At 39.9% G+C, this 25478-nt stretch overlaps 1 protein-coding gene across 3 annotated transcripts in view; it reads left to right on the forward strand.

Annotated features, from left to right (window-relative positions):
- Nucleotides 1-14012: 14012 nt before the first annotated feature.
- The window catches only part of LOC115254075 (uncharacterized), a 47137-nt gene continuing 35671 nt past the window's right edge, over nt 14013-25478 (forward strand). The window contains exons 1-2 of one of the 3 annotated variants that reach the window (XM_062857198.1): nt 14013-14179; nt 14237-14524. In XM_062857198.1, coding sequence (XP_062713182.1) covers nt 14159-14179; nt 14237-14524 — 309 coding nt within the window. In that variant the 5' untranslated portion in view covers nt 14013-14158. Of the gene's footprint in view, nt 14525-25478 lie in introns of all 3 variants that reach the window. The other 2 variants (XM_062857197.1, XM_062857199.1) reach the window with 2 other exon arrangements.

Raw genomic sequence — 25478 nt, forward strand, 5'->3', positions numbered from 1 at the left:
AAGTGAATCTTCACAGGATTGTACCACCTGCTAGGCGAGCCCATCAAGAAGGCGGACGTCGACGTCAATGAGGAGGTGAAACAGAACGGCGGCGGCACAATTGGATACAGCCGGTTAAAGGCTCCCAGAAGCGGGACAATTTGCTGAGCGAGGGCAAATTGAATAACGTGGGCGAAGTTGGACCTGGACAGCGATGCGAACCGATGGTTGGTTAGCCGAAAGCCGGAGTGATGACTGTGAGCGGAAAATCCGAATGTTTCGAAATTCAGAACAATATAGCGATTCACCGAGCTTTTGATGATCAAGGATGATCCTGCGTTTGAAGAACATGATCCTGCCATCCGTAGCTCCGGCCTGCCGGCACATATTCTGTGCGATATTCATCCAGTTTACGCGCCTCCTTGCTACACGATCGGCCAAATCTACGCTGTCATTCCAACGCCTGCTCGCAGCGAGCGATTCCACCGTTTTGGCATTTTCCATTACTACTACCGTGACATCACCTCCGCCTCCGCCTTCCACGATTCACATTGTGATGGTCCTGCAAAGCGTCCGAGTTAGCCGCCGATGGAGCAACCGAGAAACGGATGCCAAAGGTGTATTGCGTCAACAAGAATCCGCGTACTCGTCCATTGCATCCTCCATCCCCAACTGACCGGATTCTACATCAGCAAACATTGGAATAGGAGAAATCCCCCTCACAGAAGCCACGAAGTAAAAAGAAATACTGTGGTACCTTGTGGTATGCACATAATAAATTATTGTATTACTCTATTACATTTAGCGTGTATGTTTACATTGAGTATCTGTCATGTGTGGAGATGTTGTTATTGTTGTCAGGAGTGTGAATCATTGTATGTAATATTGAAGTATCGGTAATAAAGTGTATACAAATAATGAATACAGTTGTTGAATAATCATTACAGAGAAAGATTCTCACATTGGCGACGAGAACGGTGAACCGTGCATGTGAAATTAGTTTAATTTCGGTTCGGGAAGTGTTGTCTTTGGAAAAAGAAAGAGATGAGTGGTGTGTGTGGTGCATGCAGAATGGTGATGACCTCCAGGTGATGACTTGTGATTGAATTTCAACATTGGAATCAAAAAGGTAAATATTGTGTACTAACTGTTCAATATGAATCAAACAATCTCCCTGCGACTAATGTCAATGATCAACCTGTGAGAGATTTTGATGGTGATCGGTATTGTTTAGTTCAAATCGATGACAATCACTATTGTCAGATAAAGAAATAAATAACTGTGAAGAAAATCTAAGTTTTGTTGATTGTGATATTGATACTCGTTGAATTGGGTTGTTGTCCTAAATCTAGACTTAAATGCTGAATGATGAATGAAGCATTAATTTGTTAACCGGATGGCCGAGGAAGGCGTAGAGGTGAAACAATATTTTGAAATCAAATTTTGCCGTTGCTGTTAAAAGCCAGTGAAGGCGATGAAAGCCAATGAAGGCGATAAAAGCTAATGAAGGCGACATTCTTGAAATTGCCGTAAAAGGCGGAAAGGATCACAGATAGAAAAGCCGTTGAAGGCGGAAAGACTTTTCGAAAGCAGGAAAAATGTTATAGGCAGAAGAGCCGACTAAGGCGAAAAACTGTCGATGGCGGAAAGATCCGTCGGAGAGTGAAAAGCCGTTGAAGGCGGAAAAAGCCGTTGAAGGTGGAAATGCCGTTAAAGGCGGTAAGACCTGCAAGACAGATATAGTCGATTCTTTGTAGAGCCGTATAAGGCGAATTGTGTTATTAAAAATTAAAGTACTAAAAACGCAACAGTGTCGTAAATTTCGTAAGAAACAGGTTACCAGCCAACACAGATTTAAGGCCTGCTTTCTGATCAGAAGGAATTTCTCGGCCTATCTGGATGCATGGGAAATTCCTTGGCTGAATCGCTCAAGAAACCGTTTTTTCTTCGATCGCAGTACGCAGTTGCGAAGAAATGACAGTCACCGTAGGAAGTTTCTGCCAGGAATCGTTCTAGAAGTTTCTTGAGCGATTTCTCTAGAACTCCAATCTGGGCTTTATAGTTGAATTGAACCATTAAAAATGAAACTTCACACCAATTAAGTGGCAGCTGAGAAGGCGAAAGACAAAACTAAGCTTTAGGCTGAGCGTGACTAGAAAAACAGGAACGAATAGTATTTGAATATGTTCCAAATGCGAATATAACTGAGCAAATACTGAGATTGTTGTGGACCCACCTCAGGTGATATATATTGAAGTTATCATTGCTCAGTAAAGTATAATAAGTCTACGAGACGTAAAAAGGGTTGGCTCTTGAAACCAAATTAACATGAAGACATGTTTTAACTAATGCTTTATCCTCCCTTGTAAGTTCAAGAAAATTAACATCAATGTGTGAGAACAATTAAACTGTCTTGGTAGTTTGCAAGATAGGAAGTCAAAATGACAGTTAAAGCATTCGTTGAAGCTCGACGACATATTCAGAGCAGTTGCTAACCACTAACCTGTTAAGTATCATGCTAGTCAAATAACTAGTTGAATTGGATATTTAAAAAAATCGAATAATAAAAAAAATTAAACTTTTCGGCCTAACTAGAAGTCTCAGGAATTCGAGTAAAAAGCGCTTTATAGCCTATTGAATGCCACTAAATGTTTATGCGATTCAAGTACAGTGAGTTCTTGAGTAATCACTTCTGAAGTCTTTGAATATAAAATGTATCGGGTGTGGTCAGGAGGGGCATTTTGACTTATGATTGCCTAACACTGGATATAGTGCCATCTTGCCAAGAACTGTGCAACAAGTTAGAGAACAAGGTACAGCAGTACGCTCAACAACAATAATTTCCTTACAGGAAGAGACAAATTTTGATCAGTTAAAGAAGTATTGAAACTATTATTAATAACGTACAGTATATCAAAAGCACAACATATTGGAATAATAAAAGATAATCATTTCTGTAACTACAGGAATAGATATATCTAATGAAAGCTGGTTTATGAAGTTTGTTTTTCAGTCGAGCTTATTAATGCAAACAGGTACCATTTACTAACATGTTACCTTGTTTGAATTTTTAGATTTCATACACTGAAAAACTGCAAATATTGTATGCATGTGTCGCACACATAGATTTTTGTAATTTGTCATAGATAACCCTTTTAATGTGTAGATACACATAGTTTATATAAGGTCCATCGATTTTATGTGTGATCCAGCGTGGAAAACGAGTATGTGTGAACAAATAAAATTTATATATCAAATCCATAGATTTTTACCAATAAAAATGTGTGTACATGTATAAGTGATATTTGTGTTAATAAGTTCATTGAAAATTCGAATAAAAACGTGCTTTAAATTGTTTCAGTACATAGAAATGAATCGTAGAGGCAAGCGTAAGGGCCATCATGACACAGACAATCATGGTCAGTGTGCACTACGTCAGACTTGTAAGCGTTAACAAAAAAATGAGGATGTATTTCATCGAAAAGTTGTGAAATAAGTGATATGATAGATTAGGCTTTGCAATAATGCAGAATATTCTTGTCCGATCCAACAAACTGAGAATATTATCAATATGATGAGCATATGTAGAAAATCAGAGTTACTTATAGATAAAAAGTTCTAAATTTTGACGGTACATTGAATGCGAATAATTTAGAAAAGGCTTGCTGAAATAGCTTCATTAGGTATCTAGAGTGAGAACATAACATGTTGAGGGGTTTTTGGAGGTGTACCTCCAACCTTTAAAATAAATCCTACAGTTCAGAACCCAAAAGAGCGACATCAAAGGAACAAATTTTTGGTTTTGTTATGTTAAAATAAATTTGATTGATCACGAATCACCAGTTAATGCGGGGAAATATGCATCGTAGAATGTAAACCTATTGAACGACCAAACCGTGAAAATAAACTCATTCAGTTTGAAAGGTAAATGGTAAATCATGAGAATTCCGAAATTATCGGAAACATGATTCCTAAAAACGTGGACACCTGTATAGGTGAACCGTCGAAAAGTGCTCCAATAAGATGATCGATTTATTTTGTTATCTGGAGAAAATTGCTTTGTATACCTATAATAATTGGCTACTATCATTACGTTTTCGGTTGGAAGCCGAAGTGACTGGCGGTGCAAAAAAATGATGTTTAACCTACTTATAAACATAGCAACTCGATTAAGATTAGTGCTCTTAAGTAGCTTAATGATGCGCAATACCAGCAACCGGTTCAAATTTACGACACAACTGCAACTTTGCATGTGCTTAAATGCGTGATTTCGATTTGGTACCGCGACGATGATGTATGTATTAAGAATTTGAGATAATTATAGGATTACAACATGAAAAACAAAACAAAGAATGAATATTAATATTCTACTATACTTTCAAACAGCTAGTGCGGGTGTGAGTTTTGTGAACAATATGTATTAAATATAATTAAAAAAACTGAATGTTTTCAAGTTTTCAAATTACTATTTAGCTAAAACTAGTATTACAAATATTGCTTTGGACAAGTAACGTTTTTTGAAATCGTGATTTGATTTAAAAAAGTATCAATCCCTTCGATATTTAGAAAACAAAATCTGTAAAGCCAAACTTCTGAATATATTCTGAACAAGAAACGAGTTCCAGCGAAGTTCGCTAAAAAAATAAATTGAAATAATGTTTGTATGACACTTGGGCACTTTGGATCGAAAGCGAGTTAATGGATATTGATAATTTTTTCACTGTAACATTCGTGCAGTGTTCCGACATACTAGTTAAAAATGTCTGAATAATAATCTGAATATACATACCTTTTGTATAAGATTCTTATATGAAAGGACATGTCAAAAAAAAGTGAGCAGTATACAATGTTTGCATGCTACCTGTCATTGAAAACATTTGAGAAGAGGAAAGCAATTCAATTAATTCATCAGCAAAGGTAATATTTAGCTTGACAGTCAGTATTAAAAATATTTTGGGATTTGGGAAAATACATGGGTCAAAATAATATTTCTTTTTAGGTACAACCATAAGTAACGGCCAAGTAATTTACCAAAATGCCGAGCAGAGATGGATGACCAAATGGATGACTGTACTACTAATTCTGATGTGAGACTGAAGCGAGACGTTCATCAACTGAGGAGACTATAAGCGAAAACAACGTGGAGTGATCTTGCTGCGGATCTGGAGAAAAAACGAGATGTGGTACCTTGTGGTATGCACATAATAAATTATTGTATTACTCTATTACATTTAGCGTGTATGTTTACATTGAGTATCTGTCATGTGTGGAGATGTTGTTATTGTTGTCAGGAGTGTGAATCATTGTATGTAATATTGAAGTATCGGTAATAAAGTGTATACAAATAATGAATACAGTTGTTGAATAATCATTACAGAGAAAGATTCTCACAAATACTGTAGTACCTTCGACCTGTAGAAGTACGTCTGCGAAAGCCACCAATACCGGAAGTGCCCGCACCACCACCCACCAAGAGTAATATAATACGATAAGGCGATTTCAATTTTGTAGCATTTTCTCTGGTCCTCGAGAAAAATGGTGGGGCTGGCTCACCGACACTTCCGGTCCGCTTTAGTGCTTTATGCATCATTGTGGCCAGGTGTTGCTCTAGTTTTTCCAGCTGTATTGTAAAGCATGATCGGTGATCCTTGGCATTCTTGTGTAAATTAGGGTAGGTACTCGAAATGTTGATCGATCACCGATTATTGCTGGCAGATGCAGTGGAAAGTTTGTCTTAATACGTATCAATCGTCTCTGACAAACGAGAAAAACTGACCTCACTGATTACCTGTCTCTGAGCCAAATTTGGTATAGAGTCTTCAGTCTCCGATTCGCTTCATGTTTGATGGAGGTTTTTAATCCAATGGGTTACATAGCCGCTATCCGAATGAAGAGAGTAATGTTCCGCGTAATATATCACAAATCGAAAGAGGTACGGTACATTACGTGGAGCGGATATACTGAATTGGGTACCAGACCAAGTCCCTGCTGGGTGGCGCTAAATAGGTGAGCCATAGACAATAGAATCGTCAATGTCGTAGGGCATAGTATGTGACTATTGTCGAAACAACATTATTTTTGGTCATTGTCCAACCAAAATCATAAGCGGCGTCCACTTACACTAAGCGCATAACTATGTTAGGGTCAAGATTAGGATGAAATCATTGGTAAAATATAATAACACTTTTTAGTTTGTGTAGTTAGTTGAACTAGTGTTAACTTTTTATTGGGACATTTTCTGTAGGTTTATTCTAGATAACAATGCATTAGCTGCCCTTTAACTGAATTATTTTATAACAGTAAACAACATTATTCTTTCTTGATAAAAGATGTATGGACATAGAATTGCCAAACTATACATCTGATCAGATATTTTTCCGGTATTTCATTTAGGGTAGAGAGTTAAACACTTACGGAAGATAGTTTTTCAATTTCAGACAGACATCACATGAACACAGCTACCAATGTACCAAACCTTATCTACTGTTTTCTCATTTTGCCGCTTCCTATCCTCAATTGAACTTATCTGACACTAGTTAGGAATGTCTGTGGAAGATCCGGGTTTCTAATTCTGTGTAGGACTTGTTAAAACGGGATGCCTGATATGTATGTACTGCGGACAAATGGGCTGGAAGTACTGAGCAATCACAATTACTGTCGTACTAATCATATTAAATGCATGCTTTTCTACTTACATACCGAACGTCGCCAACCGGCAAAGAGGACATGACGAAAAAACGCGAGATGGCCCTAACAAAACTAGAAAGGCGATGAAAATGGTCACCGATGCAACGATATGGAAACAAAATAGATGAGAAATTATCGACCAAATCATAATCTATGAACATATCGCTAATGTTCTTTATCATTCTTTCTTTTTCTCGTTTCAGCAACAAAATCGAAACCTCTCTACTATCTCTTCATTTTCTGCCTCTTCCCATCCTATTCCCACATCTTCCTATATCCTCTACCCCATCTATTTAATGTATCTGACACTTGTTGGGACTGGTAACGCCAGCGCCTGCCTGTGGAAGATCCCGGTGTGCTAATTCGGTGTAGGACATGTTAACGGGGGAGGCTTAGTAGGTCCACATCTGCCTACAAGCAGATGGGCTGACAGTTGTCGGCTAGGGTGTGGACTGAGCAATTACAAATTACAATTACAATTTTCTCTGGTCCTCGAGAAAAATCTGGATTGCCGTGATAGAAAACTTCTACCTTTTAGAGTGATATTAATAAAACTTGTATAAACATGTGTTTAAGTGAGATATTAGATTTCATGTTGAAATTCACGTTATTTAACAAAAATATGCAAATGCTTATATGGTCGGCGTTCAGTCAGAGTGGACTACGCGATTTTTCGGGCAGGAAGGTAAGCTGAAGAATTCGTTGAACCGAACTTTTCGACGTTATTTTGATACAGATGTGCCATTACATAAAAAAAATAATAGTATTTTTGAAAATAATGCCAGAGATTTGAAATTTTAAGTACTTGCAGGACATTTTCTCCAAATCATTGAAAAACAGATGGTCCGGTCTGACTTAACGCCCACCATATGTGCAAAAGGCGAGAAAAGATATGAAACTGGGCAAACCCATAAATTTGTATAACGGAAGGTGAGAGGTTTGTCCCCTTTGCTACCTTAAAATGATTTACACTGCCCATGATCGCATATCAGTCCCATCTTTGCTGGGTTTCCTATTCATATGGGACAATTATGCGATCATAGGCAGTACAGTTAGCATCACCATTGATCTTTTGCCACTCACCACATTTATCAAAATAGAATGATAGTGAATAAACCAAGTTTCAGAGGACTTGACTTGATACGCTCTGACTACAAGAAATAACATCTCTTGGACTACTACAGTAACTACAGGGAGAAACGATCTATTTTCAAATTAAATATATTGATCGTTAATACGCAACTTCAGAGGAATTTGGGAACCTTCTTCATGGCAAGTTCTGATGGTTAGAATGAATGGTTCTATACTCAAAGTAGAGGACTTGGTGTACCTTCTTCCTCGCCTTCTTCATGACAAGTTCTGACAGTTGAGAGGAATTATTCTATTTTCTAAGTAGATGCATTATGCGTCACCAAACAACTTTAGAGGACTTGGTGAACCTCTGCGTGACAAGTTCTGACAGTTAGAGGAATAGTTCTACTTTCTAATTTGATGCATTGTGCGTCACCAAACAACTTCAGAGGACTTGGTGAACCTTCTTCACGACAAGTTCGGATGGCTAGGAGGAATGGTTCTATTTTTTAAGTAGATGCATTGTGCGTCACCAAACAACTTCAGAGGACTTGGTGAACCTTCTTTGTGACAAGTTCTGATAGTTTAGAGGAATGGTTCATCTTTCAAAGTAGATGCATTGCGCGTCACCAAACAACTTCAGAGGACTTGGTGAACCTTCTTCCTGACAAGTTCGAATGGCTAGGAGCAATGGTTCTATTTTCTAAGTAGATGCATTGTGCGTCACCAAACAACTACAGAGGACTTGGTGAACCTCTGCGTGACAAGTTCTGATAGTTGAGAGGAATAGTTCTACCTTCTAATTTGATGCATTGTGCGTCACCAAACAACTTCAGAGGACTTGGTGAACCTTCTTCATGACAAGTTCTGATGGCTAGGAGGAATGGTTCTATTTTCTAAGTAGATGCATTGTGCGTCACCAAACAACTACAGAGGACTTGGTGAACCTTCTTCATGACAAGTTCGAATGGCTAGGAGGAATGGTTCTATTTTCTAAGTAGATGCATTGTGCGTCACCAAACAACTACAGAGGACTTGGTGAACCTTCTTCATGACAAGTTCGAATGGCTAGGAGGAATGGTTCTATTTTCTAAGTAGATGCATTGTGCGTCACCAAGCAACTTCAGTGGACTTGGTGAACCTTCTTCATGACAAGTTCTGATAGTTGAGAGGAGTGGTTCTAAAAGTATTTAAAATCAAAATCAAACTCGTTATGCGTCACCTCGCAACATAGAGGACTTGGTTAACCTTCCTTGTTCTGAAAATTTTTGATTATAGGCAAGAAACATTCGAACATTTCATAAGTTTTCGGAAAAAAGTATTTAAAATTAAAATGGAGGTTGTTTTGCGTCACCTCGCAAATTAAGAGGAGTTGGTGAACCTTCTTTGTTCAAAAACATTTTGATTACAGGCAGGAAACATTCGAACTTTTAATGAAGTTTTTTGGAGAAATATGTTATGAGTCATCTTGCGAGTTAAGGGAGCTTAGTGAACCGTCTTTGTTCTACAAAATTAAAAATTATGCCAAGAATCATTTGGGCTTTTCAATACGTTTTCGGAAAAAGTTTTTAAAGTCAAAATTTAACGTATTGTGAGTCACCTTGTAACTGAAGACGACATGGTGAACCAGCCAAAAGTTCTGGTCAGGGTATTTAAATAAATAAATAAAACTAACCACATGTGTACATATACTTACTTGTTTCGTGTCACTTCATTAAGGCTTTATCGGCTTGGCTAAGTAAAATGTAAACTAAATACCTACCAAATATTATAAAGCCCACTAGGACACTGAAGGTGGCCATGCATTTAATAGTCTTATATAGAGGCCCCGGGTGTAATTTCGGATATTAAAGTACCCTTTGAGACTCCCCACCCACAACAGTAATATTTATTGACACAGGTGTAAATAATAAAAAGAAATATAACAATACCAATATTATAACGTGACCTTACTCCGTTTGAGTTGAATCTATTGACAAGATGTGATGGGCGGCGTAGCACCTCCTCAAGAAATGCCACGGTGCCAGGACCTTGACCAGGACTGCAACAGATTTTAAAATAAATTATTCGATTGATCATAGCTACGCAGGGTAAATTTAATTGTTCTGATATTTAAGAAATTAAGTCCTATGAGACAAATTAAAAATTACAGTCGAAACTCCATGAGCTACTATGATGGTCCTTTCAAAAAGCTTCCCAAAAGATTTCTGTCCCATTACTCGATATTTCCATGAGTCGATGGTTCCTTCAATATCGACTCATGGAGTTTTTACTGTATGTATTCTTTAGTGAATTTCGATTTGCAAATAGTACTGAAAATACAAATTTATTGGCTTCCCATTAGTTGAATTGTGTTAAACTTTTGAATTTAACACCTCGTCTTCAGGTTGTGAATAAGTCATAAATAGATATATATATATAAGGTAATAATAATTGTATGTGCAAGATGAGGCAGAAAGTGTTTGCAAACTATTTCAAAGTGATAGATTTCATTCGCAATTCCATGAACTTATTTATTTACAATATTATATACTGCCCCCATTCGCACAACAGTCCCATGTGAATAGGAAACCCAGCAAACATGGGACTGTTATGCGAATATGGGCAGTATATATATATATTTCTTTTTAAACAATATTATTTTGTATGTATTTATTTTTGCAATCTATTCATCAGGTTAATCCATAGTAGATTGATCTTGATTAATATAGTGTTCTTATTGTTTCCATATACTGCCGGTGGACGCATAAATGTCCCATGTGAAAAAACAGACAATCGAGAAAATAGCGTCCAAAGTTCGAAAAAAGTAAATTGTCTCAACTATGAAGTATAAGTGCTGAATCGTGTTCTAACATCAACCAATTTTTAAATTGAGCACTATTTTTTGTTTTAGAGCGATTTTATAGTTCCATAGGATTTCCAATGAAACGTGACGCTTATGCGTCCACTTTTAAGAATGTTACAAATCGGCCATGCATTTTTTCAACAATTTTCGGAACAAACTACCTATTTTTATTTCCCCATATGATAGTACCCTACGATACATGATCATGGGCTGCAAAATCTCAATATTGACAAAAATGCACATGGGACAATTATGCTTCCACCGGCAGTATACCAATGAACGAAAACAGCTCACACAGTTACTAACAGTTAGTAACTTAGTTACAGTTAGTTAGTTAGTACAGTTAGACATCGACGACTTCTTCTATACAAAAAAAATGTATGGAGCGTAGACTTTGGCCAGACCCCGCTTCCCCCTTAAAAGTCTACGTGGTTTATGAACGGACCCATATGGGTTAACCCGGTTTACGAGTAGAACTGAAGGCCTAGCAGGTGCTTTTTTTTACATTTGCCTATATGCTTACTAGTAGCAGATTCCATCGAATGATTTGTTCTCACTTTTTATTTCATTCAAATAAGGATTTTGCTTACCTGTCAAACAGATGGATCTGGGATCAGCTTTCTGGGGATTTCAATTCAATTTCTTTCGTTTGGAGTTAAAGGGAGGAGGCCGGGATCCGGTTATCAAAACGCTATACGAGACAAGGAAGGGCTGTACATTAGTCAAGCGAAATGCTTTCAAAAATTACGAGAAAAATAATTACCTGGTGTTCGGCAGAAAGCTGGTGGTCAAGCATCGACTGGCGGTCGCTACATAACTCAGAGCATCGGATGGCAACGGTAGCTGGAATCGACCGGCGAATGATGAGGATTCTGCAGAGGAAGAGGAACAGGGAATCGACGGTGGAACACCGATTGAGGTCGCTCGAAAACTGTGCGCGAACGGCGTGCAGATCAAGATGGTTCGGATCCGCTGTCGGAACAGGACCGAGAATAATCACCATTTTCTTCGTTTTTATTCGTCATCGCCTTCCTCGTCACTATTCCGCTCATCCTGGTCCACGAGTTACCTGATGCTCTTCAGGCAGTCGTCAGAGCCGCTCCCGCAGCCGAAACTGTTTAGCATTTATCATTTCGGCAGTCGGAGTCGCAGAGCTACCCGTTTTCGCAGCATACTCGTTCTCGGTGAGGTTCCCGGACACAGGATAGGTATGAGACACACCGAAAATCATGCAATCTCGGAGAACGCACCGCACCAACCACACCACACTATCCAACGCCGCATGATCACTTTTTGCTCTGGAAAAAGCACCGAGCGCACCGAGGCCATTAACTGACGCAGGGCCCCCGCCACCACCGGAACGATTCACCGGCTTTTTTTCGTTCTATTCATCTGCCCGACTGTGAAACCTCCGTAGCACTTTTTTTCTGAAGAGAACCACAACCCACTATCACTCGTGAATAATCAAATCATTAAAATAAATACGCATTTGAGAAGTTTCACGTCTGCGGCTAAAGATTTTAACTATTTTATTAACTGTTTCGACTATTTTCGTGAGTATACTCCCTATAGGGAAGATTGGTTTTATTTTTTTTCTAGCACACTCGCGTAGCTCGCGTAATTTGACACTTCACAATGTAAATAAACATTTCTAGATAGGGCTCCCAAGATGTTCCTCATTTTCGAAGTGGTGAGAAAAAAGATCACCATGGTAGGGCTACCAAAAACTACTTCGCATGCTGATTTTTATTTCAAAATGTGGTGAGTTTCCCTATTTTTGAAAATTTGTAAGAAAATCAGGAGTACATGAAAAAAAAAATCTAAGGGCGGCTGTAATCATCAAAAACAATTGTCTTTCGAAGAAAAATATAAAAAAGGGGGGTAAGGTCAGACGGGAATAGTCTATTACCGAGATGATCACCGAGAGCTCAGCAGTTGAGAATTCGGTAATCTGATAACTGAGCCCGGTAATAAAAGTTAAGTGTGTATCTTTACCATAAAATTTTGAGAAAATTTTCATACACTTTTTCGCGAAAAACAATAGAATGTATTGTGTTTTTATGAGACATTTTTAGAGCAATTTTCAAAAGAAAACAATATATCTTAATGTTTTTTCATTGTTCTTACAATACAAATACAATTAATTGAATGGCGTCAAATGAATCGTTGTTACAATAAAAATACAATAATATTTGTTGTTATTTGTAAGCAGTTTTCGCTTTTGAAAATCCATAGAATTCATATTTCTCGCTATCATTTACATCCAGCATTTACGAACACTAACGGCCGCCAGAATGATATGCACATTTTATGATATGAATCAAACACTCTGATGTCTGTCTAATAAGTATTGCTTGGCAGCTGTCGAAAAGATCTATCTTCGATCTTTTCAAATAACTGCCAAATATCACAAGTCAGACCTCAGATCGTATGATCCATACCATAAATCGTTCACAATGCATGTGGCCATTAGTATCTGTAAATGCTGGAGAAAAATGTTACCGAGAAATATGAATTCTTTGGTTTTTCAAAGGCGAAATCTGTTTACATAACAACAAATATTATTGCATGTTTATTTTAACATCGGTTCAATTGACCTCATTAAACTAATTGTATTTGTATTGTTATCAATGGTAGTTTACTATTCACTAGATTTCTTTAATCTCGCCTTTAATTTATTGGAAAACATTAGAAAAATCATTGTTCATTTTTTCATGTCGTAACATTCTCACTTGGCTAAACCTGCTTTTCAGCTAGTTTTCTATAAGTACTTCCTCAGTTATTCATTGAGAGCTTCCTCTGTCAACACGGCTTGACGTCTGTCAGTCGTTGAAGTTTTAGCGAATAACATTCGATAACCGAAACATCTACTGTACTCAAATTTAAAACGAAAACTATAAAAAAATATGTCAAGTGATTTTGTATTTGATTATACAAACATGATCCAAGCAACAATATTATTTATTGTTATTTATATGTTCCGAATTGTTTTTAAGTGTGATTGAGAAATAAACTCTTTTTTAATAAAAAGTCCATGAGAACTTTGCAGGCGCTTTTGCAACTATTTAAAAACAACTTAAATAAATTTTTACTGATAGTAACTTTAAATTATTAGAGAACTATTGAAAAACAATCGAATCAATTAGTCACTAATAAAGCTAATGTTCACTTATTGTACGAACTATATGGGCTTGATTTCTATTGTAAAAAGTAACAATATATCAACTATGTGTTTTATTGTGAACAATAAAACCAGTCATATGTTAATAATATTTACCATATAATGAATGGTAATTTTTTATCAGGGATGTAGATTGTGAATATGGAATTATCTCAACACCACTAAAGAAGCCAATTGAAATTGTATCAGCAAAATTCGGTTGTTGTTTTTGCAATGTTATTGCTTTGTCAGTTCGCCCTATTCGCGAATTACTCCGGAATTATAAAACTTTGCGTTACGTAGTATTTAAATAAGCCCAAAGTGTTTTCATGCATCGGGTATCAAAAATAAATATTTTGGTAGTGATCAGCGAGTTTTTGGAATTTCTACAATAAACGTTAAAATTTCCCGAAACGATGGTTGTTGCGTGTGCGGTGGTAACATGTCGGAACCACAACAAAAACTGCGATCTGAGCTTCTTCCAATTCCCGCAGCTGGGCAATGCGAGAAGCACCAGCGAGCAGGAACAGCTCAAAAAGATGCGGCTGGCTATGTGGCGGAAGGCATCCGGCTACAGGAAATCGATGCACCCGAGCGTGCGGATCTGTGGTCGACACTTTGTCAGCGGCCGACCGGCTAAACTCGACGAACCGGGCAACATCGATTGGGTGCCGACGCTACACTTGCCAGAGCAACCGCCCTCCAGGAGGCACGGGGCCGATGCGGAAGTACTGGCAGCCGAGAAGGAGAAAGCGGAAATAATACTAGGACAACAAAAAACGGTGAGTTTGTTTGTTTTTTTTTTTTTTGCATACCGTAAATAGGGTAACTTTGTAGTTTTTCACCAAATTATCGCAATAATAATTATTACACTATACAAAATGTCTTCCATATCGGTATCGGCGATATATTGCTGACTGCACCCCAAATTGGACTGACACAATAGTGTGCACACGCCTTCAAAGTGTGATTACAGCGCAGGGATACGTCGGATCGAATTGAGGTCTTCGGTGCACTTATTCCTTGTAAATGGAGGAATAAGTGCCCCGAAGACGTCAAGACGATCCGAGGCAAATGTGCACTTTTATCACACTTTTAGGCGTACCATCCCTGGGCTTGGTTTATATCTTCCAGGAAGCATTGATTTTCGGCATATGACCATTGTCAGGGTGGCCAGCGAACCGGGAGAACCAGGAAAAAGCCGGGAATTCAGAATCCCCGGGAAAATACCGGGAAATATACGGGAATCCAGATTGCCACCGGGAAAATCTTGCATTTCTTGGATTATTCCATACTAGTGGTAGGCGGGGCATTATGGACACCCGGGGCAGAATGGACACCCTCAATATTTTGAAATATGCAAACTTTTTTGAACTTTTAATGAATGGAGAATATAGTCCATTTGCCTAAAACGTAGTTTTAGGAAATAAACATTCGAAATTGAAACCATACTTGATTTTACACGAAAAAGTTGCGTCCTTCGTTTTTTGTGCATGGAAATTATAATTTTCACACCATCTAAAATAAGATTTAGTGAGTAATTTATTGCAGGTCGATTAAAACCTGATATTTCTAGAGCACATCCAAGTAGTTTTACTGTATCTACATGCTTAACATGTTTATATTTTCTTCTTTATTATATCAAAAATCAAGTTTGGAAATATCTTCTGCTGCCGGGGCAAAATGGACACTCACCTTTTTGAAAGAAGCGGCAAGGGAAAAATATAACCTAAATCACAAACCAACCAAATTCTTCAATTTCAGTATATTTTCGGTTAAATGTTCACTATAGTAGACATAGGGTGAAACAAATTGGTCAAAAGACGACAGAAGTGGAAAATAGTTGTTCTAGGCACAGCTGTACATGCCGACAAAAACGAAGCTTTATCCAAAACAGCCTCAATTCAAATTATCTGAACAAAAATGAACTACTTCGGCGTATTATTCAACCATAATAGTTGTTTTGTAATGAAATTACTTTATAGGTGTAGATAATGTACGAAATTCGTAAAAGTCTCATGGTGTCCATATTGCCCCATGGGGGTGTCCATTCTGCCCCGTATGCTTGAAGACGGTCATGAAAAACTAACATTTTTCAAAACATTTTTTGAAGTGGATAAATCATTTTTCTTCGTGAGAATTCTTATGCAATAGATGCTAAATAGACTTTAAAAGTATACATGCATCAAAAAACTAAACTTTTTTGACATCTTGCCAGGTAAAGTTGGAAAAAACCTTAGGGTGTCCATATTGCCCCGCCTACCCCTACTCTATCATTTCTGATTATAACCAATTTTTTTTTATTCTCCATGAGAATAATCTGTAGTGCAAAGCTTGTTGTTGGTTTAACACAATTTGCATTGAAAATACGGCTTGCGTTATATTAGGCTGTAAAAAAATTAAAATTATTATGCACTGCCTTTTTAACAGCAACAAGGGTTGTCGTTAGTATGACGAATTTTAACAAGATTTAAGTACAACTAAACTGAATCCAAAATAAATCAATACGAAATATGAGAGATGAACACAAAGCAATGTAGCCAAAGCTTTACACTGAAATTTGTGAGTGAAAAAAAATGCAAAACTTAAACATAATAAAACTTTTTAGCCATCTCGAACCCTACATCAGAGGTCACGCTCCTCGTGAGAGAGAGAGGATTCTTCGATTTTGGGAACTTCAATCGTAATATCTCGAATATGAAGCCAAATATTACAATTTCCACAAGACAATCTCTTCAAAATATATTTAAGAATATTCAGTGAAAATTTCATGATCTTAGACTTAGCCAAATTTGAATTTATTAGAAAAGAGTAAACTGTTGTCAAAAGCTGTTTTCGCCACCTTGACACTTGTTTCTAATATTTGAAGTAGTTAGAGGCATTTGATCGCAAAATCGTCCCGACAATCTCTGAGGATATTTCTTGTGATCATTTTAGTCCAAAAAAAAGTACGCTAACTATGGTACATTTTTAGTAGTCTACATTTCATTTCAGTAAAAATCTAAAAATTGTGATGAAACTTCTCTCATATGAGAGAAATTATTTTCTCATTTTCTCCGCTCGTAACAGACAAACAAGAGCACATGGAATTGTGGTGGGGTTCAGGGTTACCAGGATTGGTCATGCGCAAAACACGCATAGTTGCATTTCTAACAATAATATTTACATATTACATATAGTTATTTATTTCGCTTTAGAATATTTTTCATCTTTCTAAAGTAACGACCAAAATGGAACTGAGCCTGCTATAGTTTTCTATGAGAACTTCCTCGGTTGTTGGTTGAGAGCTTACTTTGCCAATCGATCATTTTTCGTTTGTGAGAAATTCATTCTATAACCAAGGAAGCCCAGAATATATTATCCAATGAGAAAAGATCCTGGCTCGACCGAAAAAAGTTTTATTCCAATATCGTACTTCGTTTAGCCAAATATGGCAACCCTATGTTGCTCACAATGATGATCCTCTGTATGTTGCTCTGCGTTTGCTCCCACGGTGCGTTTAGTGGAACACGCTTTGACTGCTCGAATATATACCAAATGCACAACTTACAAATACTAAATAATATATCAAGTTCGTTAGAAGTCAATTCACTTATGACTTTCCTGTTCAGATACACTGGGCAATATCTCTAAATGTATGCCCCATGGTATGTGACCACTTCCAAATGTTAACCGAATTTTCTCATACGTCAATCAATTTGGATAATATATGAGTTCACAGAGCTTGCTCGAGGATTCTTGATAAATTTGAGAGTATTCCTCGATTTTTTTGTGATTATTTAGAAATTCTAATGAATAGCGGTGTTTACTGAAATTATTCGAGGATTCTTGAAGAATTTTAGAGTATTCTTCGATTCTCTGTGGTTATTTAGGAATTCTAATAAATATTTGAGATTGTTGAGCTTGCTCGAGGATTCTTGAAGAATTTTGGAGTATTTCTAGAGTGTTCATGATAGCTTAGGAATTATAATGAATATCTGAGTTTCCTGAGATTATTCGAGTATTTTTGAAGAGTTTTAGAAATCTCCTCAATTAAACGATATCTGAGGATTTCAGATAAATATTTGAGTTCAATGAGCTTGCTCCAGGATTCTTGAAGGATTTGGGAACATTTCTCGATTTTTTGTAATTATTTAGGAATTCAAATGAATATCTGAGTTTGCTGAGCTTATTCGAGGATTCTTGAAGATTTTTAGAGTATCCTCGATTTTACGATAACTGAGGAATTCAGATGAATATTTGTGCTCACTGAGTTTATTCGAGGATTCTTGAAGAATTTGGGAATATTTCTAGATTTTTTATGATAACTGGGAAATTCAGATGAATATTTGAAAGCACTGAGCTTGCTCGAGGATTCTTGAAGAGTTTTAGAGTATTCCTCGATATTTTGTGATTATTTAGGAGTACTAATGAATATCTGAGTTTGCTGAGCTTATTCAAGGATTCTTGAAGAATGTTAGAGTTTTCCTCGATTTTACGATAACTGAGAAATTCAGATGAATATTTGAGTTCACTGAGCTTGCTCAAGGATTCTTGAAGAGTTTTAGAGTATTCCGCGATATTTTGTGATAATTTGAGAATTCTAATGAATATTTGAGTTTGCTGAGCGAGTTTTAGAGTATTCCTCGATTTTTTGTGATTATTTAGGAATTCTAATGACTATTTGAGTTCACTGAGCTTGCTCGAGGAAGAATTTGAGAGTATTCCTCGATTTTTTGTGATTATTTAGGAATAAGAATGAATATATTTGTGCTGTTCGGAGGAAAAAATGGACTGTATCGGGACAAGTCAAAACTCGCGTCTGCTCTTGGAACAGTCAAACTTAGAACTAACTTTATTCAGCAACGTTACAATAGTATTGGTATGGAAAAGTATGGTTGAATCATGGTATGTTTTCTCTACTGATGGTTGTCCTGATGGATGGATCGTGTTGCCAGGTGTAACATCCACCCGCGCCTTGAAATGTTGCATTTCGAAACCAAAGACTACATCAATCGGTCTCCGCGTCCATTGGTAGTAGGCAAATTTTCTTCACCGCTCTTGTCGTTGTTGTCCCATTCGGTAGCAGCAGGCCAACCACACGTGTGTGGCCGTCCTTTCCTGGAATCAGCTCGGTTATGCGAGCCAACATCCATTGAAGTGGTGGAACGTTCTCGTCAACGATCAGCACTAATGCACCGACCTTGAATCGGATGACCTTGAAATCCTTCTGGCGCTGTTGCAGTTCATGGAGATAGTGGGTCATCCAGAGTTTCCAGAATTTCTGTTTTAGATCTTGTAGAAACTGCCACTTCGAGAGTCGACCAGCAGGGATCTCCTCATATGAGGGTTCGGGAATCGCTTGAAACTCTCGGCCGATTAAAAAATGGGCGGGAGTTATAGCCCGGACATCGCTTGGGTCGTCCGAGACCGGAATTAACGGCCGGGAGTTTAAAATGGCTTCTATCTGCGCAAGCACAGTGGAAAATTGTTCGTACGAAAGATTGTGCTCGGCTAGGATTCTCTTCAGGTGTAGTTTAACAGATTTGACCCCCGCTTCCCAAATCCCGCCGAAATGGGGACTTCGGGGCGGGATAAAGGACCACTTAATTCCTCGCTGTGTGCAGAATGCTTCCAAACCTTGTTGGTGTTGCTCGTTCCGAAATAGTTCGGCAAGACGCTGCAGCTCGTTGTTCGCGCCCTCAAAGTTGGTTGCATTGTCCGAATAGAGATGCTCTACCAGACCTCGGCGGCTCACAAAGCGTTGGAGGGCTCCAAGAAAGGCTTCGGATGTGAGGTCGGATACGACTTCCAGATGAAGTGCACGGGTTGACATGCACACAAACACACAGACGTAGCCCTTCATTACCTGTGCGTTCCGTATCTTGTGATTCGCACGGATCTTGAAGGGGCCAGCAAAATCCAGACCGGTACGATTGAATGGAAACGTTGGCTGTACTCGATAATCGGGTAGATCACCCATCAGTTGGGTAGATTTAGTCGGCTTCATACGATAGCAGGGAATGCATCGGTGTATGACCTTCCGGATGATATTCTTCGCTCGTATAGGCCAATATCGCTGTCTAACTATGGCCAGTAGACCACGCTGTCCGATGTGTAGGTTGCTCAGATGCAGAAATCGAATCAAAGTCAAGGTCAAAGGATGTTTTTCTGGTAGTAACGCTTGATGCTTGTAGTCGTACGGCAATTCGGCATTCATCAAGCGACCACCGACTCGAAGCACGCCATCAGTCGGATCGATGAAAGGGTACAAGTTGCCGAACGGTTGATTCGATTTGGGTTTCTCCATTCGCAGAAGTTTCAGTTCTTCCGCAAAGCCTTCAACTTGCACAAGTCGCACAATCAACGTAGATGACCGCGTCATTTCGTCCGTCGTCAGCAGTCCTTTCGTTAGCTTCTTTTTTCGACTTCGTATGTAATCACAAAAACGCACAACATACGCCATCGCGCGCTGTATGATGGGATAACGGCTCACCCTGTAGAATATCGCCAAGCGTTCTGCTTTCACCGCCGCTACTAACACTATCTTCTTCACTTCAGGTATTTCTTCGTCCGCCATGGGAGGCGGCTCAGCAAGGACCGGATCACCTTCACGCAGCATCCGTGGACCAGTCCACCATAGCGAAAGAGACTGCAAATTCTTCGGTGAAATTCCCCGGGATATGCAGTCAGCGGGGTTCTCCTTCGACGTGATGTACTTCCAGTTAAATCCCGCCGTCAAATCTTGGATTTCTCGAACTCGATTTCCAACGTATGCCGCCAGCTCGTCCGGCGACTTTTGAACCCAGCATAGAACAATTTGGGAGTCACTCCACAAAGTTACATTGTTGAAACTGATCTCGAACGCTGCTAGTATCTTTGCTGTCAGCCGTGCAAGTAGCACTGCCGCCAGTAGCTCCGCTCGAGGTGTGGTGATCTGCTTCTGCTTATCTCGTTTCCTTGGCAGTATTCTCGACTTACTACACACTAACTTCATCTCTGCTGTACCGCCGGTATGCTTTAGCCTGGCGTAGATACAGGCGCCGTATGCTAGATCCGACGCATCTGCAAATCCGTGAAGCTCTATACCACAAATACCTTCATTTGAGATCCATCGCGGAATTTGCACACTGTTCAAACTGCGTAACTGCTGATAGTAGTCCATCCAAAGAAGCGCCATCTCTTCGGGAACCGGTTGGTCCCACTCCAAGTTCAGCGACCACAATTCACGTAGAATCAGCTTCGCTGCGGTTACCACCGGGCCAATGAAGCCCAACGGATCGAAAATCTTCGCAATTTGGCTGAGGATCGTTCGTTTTGTATGGACAGCGTTTTCATCGATCAGATGATCCGGCAGTACGATTGTGAACATATCATTCACCGGATTCCAGGCCACGCCTAGTGTCTTCATGGTAACGTTGATGCTGGGGTCCTCGATTTCAACGCCATGTTCTCGCTGCGTTTCAGGAATGTCCGCCAAAAGTTCTTGGCAGTTGGAAGCAAACTTGTGTACGCTGAAACATCCTTTCTCCAAGAGGTCGACAATCTGATTCTTCAACTCGATCGCTTCAGGCAGGGTGTTGGCTCCTACCAACGCATCGTCGATATAGCATGATTTCCTAATCGCATTGGCCGCCAGCGGATACCGGACGCCCTCATCTTCAGCCAACTGACGAAGAGACATCGTAGCCAAGAACGGAGATGACGCTAACCCGTACGTGACTGTTTGCAAGTCGTAGGTCCTTAACGGTTCATTTTGAGATTGTCTCCAGAGGATTCTCTGGTAGCTCCGATCGTCTTCATGAACAGCTATTTGCCTGTACATTTTTGGAATGTCGGCTGTAAAGGCAAATTGATAGGTCCGGAAATTCAGGAGAATCGAAACCAAGTCGTTTTGTACGGTTGGTCCGATCATCTGCGTTTGATTGATGGACACTCCTGTATCGGACGTAGCAGACCCATCGAAAACCACACGCAGTTTCGTGGATGTACTGGTGGGCTTCAGGACATAATGATGCGGTAGATAGAAAGCGTGCAGATCATCGGGATTCGGATTCTCGACCATGTGACCGAGCGCTTCGTATTCTTTCAGAAACATGTCATACTGCATCTTCAGTTCCGGAACTCTATCTAAACGTTTTTCCAAACCGTAGAACCGCTTCTCAGCCATACGCTTGGAGTCTCCTAACTGATTCTTCTTCTCGTTGAATGGCAGGCGTACCAAGTACCTACCCTCCGTGGTTCGTTCATGTGTATCTTCGAAGTGTTGAACACATTCCTCTTCAACAGTTGAACGTGACGATTCGACGTTTCCAAATGACTCGATTTCCCAAAATCTTCGCACCAATGCATCAACCGTTTCATCGGACGCAGTTGAACAGAACGAGTGGACTACTTGGGAATCTTCGGTCGGGGCTGGACCACTTAGTACCCAACCAAATTGTGTTTCCTGCAGTATGGCAGCACTTCTTGGTAGCTGGATTCTGCCGGACATCAGCATGTCGTAGAACACATCCGCTCCCAACAACATGTTCACCTTATCGGGAACATGGAATCCGGGATCAGCCAACGAAACGCCATTCGGGATGGCCAGCGCAGACATATCCACCTTACTAGTTGGTAGGACTCCGGTGATTTTAGGCACCACTAGCAGCTCAAGGCAGACAGTATAATCAGTAACACGCGATTTCACTTGGGTGTGAATCTTCAGACGCACCTTGGTCTGGGTGTCGTTCAGGCAACTGATGTTGATGTTGGCGGTTTCCTTCTTCAGTGCCAAAAGGTTTGCGAATTGCTCCGTCACGAAGCTCGTATGCGACCCGGAATCGAGTAGCACCCTGCATGGATACTGCTGACCCGCCTTTCCAATAACCAGAACTACAGCGGTAGAGAGCAGAATCTGTTTTCCGAGATTCTTCGGTTGCACGCAGAAGTTGGATCGCTTTTCTTCTTCATCAGGGACAGCTGTTGGCTCGCCCTTGGTTGGTTGTTCAGGATTCTTCTTCGCAGGCTCGGGCTTCTCTGCAGACGTTGGCGAGGTTACGGATTTCTTTGTACCATCATCTTCGGGATGTAGGATTGTGTGGTGGGATTTCCGACATTTCTTGCACGTATGCTTCGATGTACAATTGATGGTTCTGTGCCCCTTCTGGAGGCAATTGAAGCAGGCTCCGAGACGTCGCAGTACATTGTACTTATCAGACAAGACTGCATTCTTGAACGAATCACATCTCCACAACTCATGGGACTCCGAGCATTGTGGGCACTTATCAGGAGTTGCAACTAGGGTACTCGTCTTCCCCTTAACATCCTGCACGTTCCGAACGGGTTTCTGGCTTTTGAATACTTGCTTCACGATAGGCTGGATCTTTTCCAATACCTTACATCTCTCCCGCAGAAACTCAAGAGTGTCGTCGTAGCATGGCAAATCGTCGTCCACGTGATTCAACTCCCAGGCCTTCCGAGTTTCCGAATCTAGTTTTGATGCGATGCGGTTGATCAACATGCATTCTCCCAATCCCTCCACAGGAAGACCGAGGTTCTTGAGAGCGTCGACGTTTTTTGTGCATGTGTCAATGAGCTTTCGGAGATCTGTGGCGTTTTCGTTCGTTAGTTTTGGGAGGTTGAAGAGAGAATCAATGTGTTTATCGATTATGAGCCTTTTGTCCTCGAATCGTTCAATCAACATCTTCCAAGCTGCGTCATAATCATTATTGTTGATTATTTCCTGGTCAATAATGCCAGCGGCTTTACCCACTAGCGAGTTTCGAAGATGGTACAGCTTTATAGCTGGAGATTCTGTGCTGTACCGGCTCATGATCGTCTCGAACATCGACCGAAAAGCGAACCAATTTTCATAGGTCCCGTCAAACGTCGGTAATGGAACCTTCAGCGGGGGTAGATGAGGTGCAACGTCTGCTACGGTGTTCGGTATTGGCTGAACAGCCGGCACAGTGCGTGCGGCGTCCTCCTCTTTCTTGACGTGGTCATCGATCAATTTAGAAATAAAAATGAACAACTCACCGTATTGCTGCTCAAACGTGACGTACGCTACCTCTGCCTCCTCTCGTACCTCGTCATCAACGTCCGCTTCGAAGACACGCTGGTGTAGCTGATTGTATTCCGCCAAGGTACTCTCGACGGTTTTCAGCTGGAGCTGCAAGAACTGCTTACAGTGGAGGTTCGGATTTGGAGCTTCTTGGCTCGTATCCAAACTGGCACGCACTCGCATTAACTTGCTTCTTACCGACTGCAGTCGGATCTTCATCACTTTCAATTCTTCCGTTGTTTTCTTCATCGTTTCTTTTTCTTTTTTCTTCGCTTTTTGTTCACTCACTGACAGGGTTTCTTCTTGCAAATCCAACCGACGTGGACCTGCCTTAGTTTTCTTCGACATGGGTGTTTCGACCGACATATAGTTTCGAAACTTTCGACCCTAGCAACTCAGTGCTGTCACACTTCTTTTTTATTCGTAAGTCACTCGCGTACGGTACATCTACAGTCACAGTACCGCCGTGCCGCAGTACCGACACATTCACGTACGACGAACGCAATCCACAAGCGTAATGTGGAATTTGTTTCCATACGACACATCACAAACACTACTGCAACGGCTCATATTCGTCGGCAACAATTCCCTCGATCATCGCACACATACACTTTGCCTCTATTTCCGTTGCAATCACTTTGCCATACAATGGCCGTAGTCCACACAATCGCAGTGCAGATTCAGTACCGGTTTGATCCTCGCTGAGGATCTCACAAGAAATTAGCTCCGCCGTGCGCGTCGATCTAACTGCGCGAAAAAGGGAACAATCGACTCTTCTCCGACGCACGCTTCGTCGTTCACTATTCCCAATTCCAAAATGGCGATTTTTCGGATGTTTTTCCGCCGATCGTTTTTTACGCAATGGCGTCACTTTTACGGCAGTTTTCGCACTCGCGTTACACCAGTCGGGTGTATCACTACATTTCACTCGAATTCCAGCTTTTCCGCGCGATTAGCTGGTCGTATATCCGGAACAGGCACAATCCGACTTCAGAAGGACCAAAAATGTGCTGTTCGGAGGAAAAAATGGACTGTATCGGGACAAGTCAAAACTCGCGTCTGCTCTTGGAACAGTCAAACTTAGAACTAACTTTATTCAGCAACGTTACAATAGTATTGGTATGGAAAAGTATGGTTGAATCATGGTATGTTTTCTCTACTGATGGTTGTCCTGATGGATGGATCGTGTTGCCAGGTGTAACAATATTAGTTTGCTGAGATTATTCGAGAATTTTTGAAGAATTTTAGAGTTCTCCTCAATTTTACGACAAATATTTGAGTTCACTGAGCTTGCTCGAGAATTCTTGAAGAATTTGAGAATATCCTTCGATTTTTTGTAATTATATAGGAATTTCAATGAATATCTGAGTTTGCTGAGCTTATTCGAGGATTCTTGAAGAGTTTTAGAGTATTCCTCGATATTTTGTGATTATTTAGGAATTCTAATGAACATTTGAGTTTTCTGAGCTTATTCGAGGATTCTTGAAGAGTTTTAGAGTTTTCCTCGATATTTTGTGATTATTTAGGAATTCTGATGAATATTTGAGTTTTCAGAGCTTATTCGAGGATTCTTGAAGAGTTATAGAGTGTTCCTCGATATTTTGTGATTCTTTAGGAATTCTAATGAATATTTAAGTTTTCTGAGCTTATTCGAGGATTCTTGAAGAGTTTTAGAGTTTTCCTCGATATTTTGTGATTATTTAGGAATT

Source organism: Aedes albopictus, chromosome 3 (genome assembly GCF_035046485.1).
Source record: "Aedes albopictus strain Foshan chromosome 3, AalbF5, whole genome shotgun sequence".
Taxonomy (NCBI): Eukaryota; Metazoa; Arthropoda; class Insecta; order Diptera; family Culicidae; genus Aedes; species Aedes albopictus.